We start from the raw sequence: 6118 nt of genomic DNA on the forward strand, positions 1-6118 counted from the left end.
AAACATAAGGGGAAATATACACTGAATGTAAATGTAAAATTGTTAAAGTAACTGTGCCTTTTTCATGTTTTCATTTTATGCTAATGGATAAAAACATTCTAGTGTTCAAACGTTTGTGTATGTCCGCAACACACTCTAGTATTCTAACTTTCAAATTTCAGCAACAATAATTTTTTTAATGTTTGTGTCATTCTTCCCTATATAGGAGTGTATAAAATCCCCATCAATTAAGTATAAATTGCAAGAAAATATTTCTACCTTCAAATTTCAGCAACAATAATTTTTTTAATGTTTGTGTCATTCTTCCCTATATAGGAGTGTATAAAATCCCCATCAAATTTGCATCAAAATTAAAAAGAAGCATACAATCCTGCAGATATGTGATTTATCATATCATTGTGGTTCCTTTACTTGTGACTTAAGGTTGGTGAACATAATTTTCATGAAATATTAATTTTAATCCTTTTTAACAGTTTGTATTATTAGAGCATTAAAGTGTTTTAATAAATTTGTTTTCATGATTTTAGATTTTAAAATATAAAAACCTTGTACGTTTTTTGATGAACCACAGTAAAGAGAAAACCAACGATCATTCCGTCATGCAAATTTCTTTACTTTTTGGCTTGTTATCTTTAATTGGTAAGGATTTTAGTTCAGGTATGTTTTTTATCTATATTTTCATATAATTATTTTTCTCAGATGATATTTGTTTAATTCAACTTAAAAATAATGTAACTATACAACATTTTCTTTCTTTGATAAAGAAGTAATCAGAAATTCATCAAAATCTTGTATCATGTCAATGCACACCGATGGATGTGGAAATCGTGGACTGTTGTGGCAATGTGGCAACCGTAACCTATCTGAAATACCTGAGCACATTCCATTAAAATATAAAGGAGAATTTGTGACATTAGACCTATCTGAGAATCAGTTTACAAGAATCACAATGGAAACTTTTCACAATATTGACCCACGTGTTCGATCTCGCATTACATCTATTTCATTACGGAATAACCCTATTAGACATATAGGAAACTTTTCTTTTCAGTGTCTTTGGCGTTTATGTGAATTGGATCTTTCTACATGTCACCTTCAGAGGACGTCTTTTGAAATAAACTCCTTTGGAAATTCCCTTCTAAATCAATTAAAAATATTAAGACTGCATAATAACTCATTTCGTGGCAATGGATACCCTGATACTGCTATTTCGAAAGCGAAACTGTTAGAAAACTTGACCCTCGATGTGTTTGGTGGTTTTACTTTCAGTTCATATTTTCAAAATTTAACGAAACTGAAGAAAATTGAATTCATCACCGGAAATTCTAAATTCCATCTAACGAATTCCACTTTCCGCGGGTTGATAAAATCTCCTATAGTAAACCTGGAAATGATTTTTAAATTCAGGGTATATAGTGATGTCAGTGACGATATCTTCTGTTCGTTTCCATTTCTGAAAGCGGTGCATATTGAGTTTGGAGGAATGTGTGATTTGAATGTGGTATTAAAATCTTTAAAGTGTCTTCAACATCGGACAATGGACCGCATTGTTGCATACAACAATAATCCAATGATTGCCAAAAATGCAGTATATCTCGATAATGAAAATTGTAAATACCTTTTCAATATCTGTTCCAGAAGAGTTGAACTAATAAAGAATCGTATTGTGGGAATTTATGACAATCTTTTGAGCACAGTCATGGGTCAGTGCATGGAATACTTCGATGTTTCATCAAACAGGATTAGAGTTATCAACCCCTGGTACATGCTGGATTTTTTGACACGATATCCAAATCTGCAGGTCTTCAACTATAGCTCAAATGCTGATCAATGCAATTGTGAATCTCCCAGGTATAGCCATCGCCCAACACTTGCAGCTTTGAGAATGATCGACTGTGAAAACGATAAATTTTCACAAATTGCTTCAAATATGTTTGTATCCAACGTTTCAGGTAAAACATATCTTAAAAAGAGAGGGTTAATGGCATTTAAGATTTCCGAAAAAATAAGAGTGTTAAATTTTTCCAAAAACTATTTAAACCGATTAACATATCCTTTACCTTTTGATATCTCGCTTAATGCCATGAATTTAAAAGAATTGTATGTAGTTCGTACTAACTTCCCATGCAAATACATGGCACCCATTCAAACTCCTTTCTTGGAGATTCTCGACATTTCCAACAATGACTGCAGCGAAATGAAAATGCGAATTTTAATGTTTGCCAAGAAACTACGGATTTTTGTGGCATCTAATATAAACCTAAGCTTTGCTGGTAGTTTAAAATATGGAAAACTTTTCCGTGGTGTTATGAGCCTTTGCAAAGTTGACTTAAGTCGCAATTCGTTAATATATTTGCCACCAGCCATGTTTAAAGATCAGGAAAAATCTTTATTAACAGCGAATTTTGATTATAATCTGTTTTCAACAATTCCTGTTTCAAATTTGAGAAACCTTACTCGGTTGTATTTACGTCATAATAAAATTCCATTCTTCACTAGAACGGATTTTGAAAAAATATCGACATTGGGAAAGTCTGTTGTTTTTATTGAAGGAAATCCGATAAATTGCGAGTGTACAAACATTTTGTCACTGAACTGGATGAAAGAAAATCAAGACAAGTTTGGGGATTTGAATAAAACTCTATGCATCAACCAAAATGTGTTCCTGTCGAACTTTTTTCAGGAACAGACATTTAAAAAGTTTGAGTTGATATGCCAGTCAGATGTTTGGTTGTTAGGTTCCTCATTTGCATTGGTTTTTGTTATAATCATTTTGCTTACGACAGCAGCTATTAAAAGATATCGTGTTCATGTTGATTATATTATTTTACGCATGCGCAGTCGATGGAAAGGGGTTATGTGCATGGCGAATTCTGAAAAGTTCCGATTTGATGCTTTCGTCACATACACTGAGGAAGACTACCAACTCGCCTGCATTACTTTTTACCAAACTCTCGTCCGTCTTGGTTTCAAAATCAGTATGCCTGATAAAGACTTTTTACCCGGAATATCTGAAGCGAAACAACTACTTCAATGCATCGACCAGAGTCGAAAAGTTGTCATTATTGTCACCGAAAATTTTCTAGAAAACGGCTGGAACTCGTATGCTGTGCAAATGGTGGTTACTCATGCTTTTCACAACCAAAGGGAACGGTCGATTATAGTGATAATTAAAGATGACATTTCCCTCGAGCGGTTACCGCGAGACCTGAAATATATTTGGTGGTCCATTGTCAGCATAAGATGGCCAAATGGAGACGAGACTATGGATAAATTCTGCGAGGAGATCTGTGCTGCTTTACGCCCCGATCCATAAAAAATGATGTCAATTTTTAAATAAAGGATATTCATGGTTGACGTCACTGTTCACTGTTTGTGAATGTTTGTACAGTCATCTAATATACTTTCTACTAATTCTAATTTTGACTTGAATGTTATGCATTTTACATCTTTATGGAAATTGAAAGTTTACCTTTTGACAATTTTTAACGAAAATACACGTAACTGTCAAAGAAATACATGTTAAATTATTATAATTATTAAAATCGATTGAAGGAAAAATAGCAAGATTTCTCAGTTGACATCTCTCTCTCTCTCTCTCTCTCTCTCTCTCTCTCTCTGAGGAATGAACACGAATTTGTTTACATACTCATGGAAATACATGTAGTGTACTAGATTCTAAATTGTTAAAACCACGTGACCTCCGAAATAAGTCTTGCCATGAAGTCCAACAATCGAGGGATTCAAAGTTAAACAAAGAATTATATACCGAAAATGATTAAAAGTCCTTCTAGCTCCTCAAGAACTACAATAGTACAATTTGTGAGATTATTACGTATGCAAGCATCATCAGATATTTTTACTAACAAGCAATTTCGAAGAATAATGAAATCTTAATTTAGTTCATATCAATAATAATTTCATAAATAACAACTCGCAGATGGTGTGTAACTTCTTTCTGTATGTATATATAAAAAAGACCCCCCCCCCCAATAATTGCAAGATTAATATATAAACATCTTTCCTGTTGCTGCTTCCAGCCCTTAAAACCTTTTATATATATAAAAGCAGTAGATGTAGTTATTGGCATTTCATTGAAAAGTATTAAGATAATAATAATTATTAAATAAAAGTCAAATTGAAAACAAATGGTTATTAATATGTCTTTTTAAACGATTATCATCAAAGAATTTACAAACTGTTACTATTTTTTCTTGGTGTTAATTTTTTTGGTTTGCTTTAAAATAACTATATTTATTTAATTATTAATGAGATTTGATAGCATATAATTTTCGGCATAATGATTGTGAAAACTTGTTAAAATAACCAACATTGTCAATGTAAAAAAAAAAACACGAAAAAAACCCCATAGATAGTCAAATAGAACTCGCTAGATATTATAAGGCACATACACTGTAACATAAAGGGTGTTTCATTCAAGTAAAATTATGCCTTAAGGTAGTACGAAACACCCCTGAAATTAATTATTTGAAATATTTTCTCAAATACACAAAATAATGACTTAATATTATGTAAAAATTAATTTCAGTCCATTATCTTAAGAAAAAAATATAAATCATACCCATAAATTACTCAAGGCCAAATAAACTTATGATACAACGTATTTCGAATATTTTGAAACATACATTTGGATGGTGTTCATATGATTTTTGTGCAATTTAGCCTTATATCATTTTAAAATGCGTAACTTGTGTTCTATTCATAGTAAAGAGCTGAAATTTGGACACAACATCCAGTGCTTAGGCTTAGGCTTTATGTCAAACAAATTTCAAGGTCATATCAACAGGTCAAAGGTCAAATATGATGACGTCATCTAGGATTTTTATCAATTTATACCTCTGTCAAACATACTTAAACCTTAATTTATCTAAAACCAATGGTTAAATTTTGTTTATTTTGATATATGTTAATTACAGGGTCATGACAATCATACTGTAAAATTTTATTCAAATTTGAATTATACATTTTCTTTTTAGATACCGTTAAGTGCTGCAAATGTTCATCTTAAAAGAGTATTCACAAGCACTAGTTTTACATTATATCGCATGAAAAATTATCTTAAGTTACCAGTTAGAATTTATTTCAGTATCTTTAACTAACAAGAAGGTCTACTGTCTTAATAGCAGCCCAAATATTTGTAATATCTTGAAAAATAACTTAATGGCATAGAAAATTATAACAATGACCATTTCATTTTACACTCCACTGAAAGGAGATTCCACTGGTAGGTTTGGGGCGATGTGGGCAAAAATTTTGAGGTCGGATTTTTTTCAAATTTTACGTATTAAAAGATTTCACTCCAAAGGAAGAAAGAAAAAAATTTCAGAAAAATTGAATTATAGGAAAAATTTAGCTTATCTGTTTTGTACTACCTTAAATCTTTATTTTTTTCCCCACTGTTTGAAAAAAAAAACATTTAGGGACCATTTATTCATAATAAAACTTAATTTTACCCTGGAAGTGATTAGCTTATAACACATTAATGGTCGATTGGCGGTTGTACATCATTTTAAATGTATACTATCAAGATACATACTATGTATATTTACACATACAATTGTACACAAATCTCTGTATAATAAATAAATTGCCTGCTTATTTACTTACTTATTAATTTATGTATCTTGTATTTGTAACTTTTTATTGATTGATAATTTATTAATTTGAAAAATATTTAATTACAAAAAGATCTGAAGAAATAAGTTCCTAATTAAGTAATTAATGGTATTTGATAAACTCTGAGGAATATTGACAGCGTTTTGTCGCAATCGGAACAAAAAAAAGTCAGAGGACCTTGATTAATCATTTGACTGACCAATGCTAAAGACTAGGTAAAAAAAACATCAGTCTTAGATAAGCGGTGTGAAAGGGACTTATGAAAAAAAAATTGTTCGGACGAATTAGGATTTGTTCGGACGAATAAGAATTTGTTCAGACGCAAGTAGCTATTTGTTCGGACGAATTAGGATTTGTTCGGATGAATAAGAATTTGTTCAGACGCAAGTAGCTATTTGTTCGGACGAATTAGGATTTGTTCGGATGAATAAGAATTTGTTCAGACGGAATTAGCTATTTGTTCGGACGTACTAGGATTTGT

General features: G+C 31.3%; 1 protein-coding gene across 1 annotated transcript; it reads left to right on the top strand.

Moving 5' to 3' along the window:
* The first annotated feature begins 311 nt into the window (after positions 1 to 311).
* Positions 312 to 3973, top strand: LOC109618123 (toll-like receptor 4). Its single transcript, XM_020065396.3, has 3 exons — positions 312 to 423; positions 528 to 657; positions 765 to 3973. The coding sequence occupies exons 2-3, from the start codon at positions 561 to 563 to the stop codon at positions 3314 to 3316; spliced, it is 2649 nt and encodes an 882-aa protein (XP_019920955.2). The 5' UTR covers positions 312 to 423; positions 528 to 560; the 3' UTR covers positions 3317 to 3973.
* Positions 3974 to 6118: the final 2145 nt, after the last annotated feature.

The sequence above is a fragment of the Magallana gigas genome, chromosome 4, assembly GCF_963853765.1.
Source record: "Magallana gigas chromosome 4, xbMagGiga1.1, whole genome shotgun sequence".
Lineage (NCBI taxonomy): Eukaryota > Metazoa > Mollusca > Bivalvia > Ostreida > Ostreidae > Magallana > Magallana gigas.

Bases quoted from the DNA above. Each gene is read 5' to 3' on its own strand.
- LOC109618123 (XM_020065396.3), top strand. From the start codon at position 561: ATGAACCACAGTAAAGAGAAAACCAACGATCATTCCGTCATGCAAATT. The intron at 658-764 runs GTATGTTTTTTA...TCTTTGATAAAG, and splicing joins TGGTAAGGATTTTAGTTCAG to AAGTAATCAGAAATTCATCA.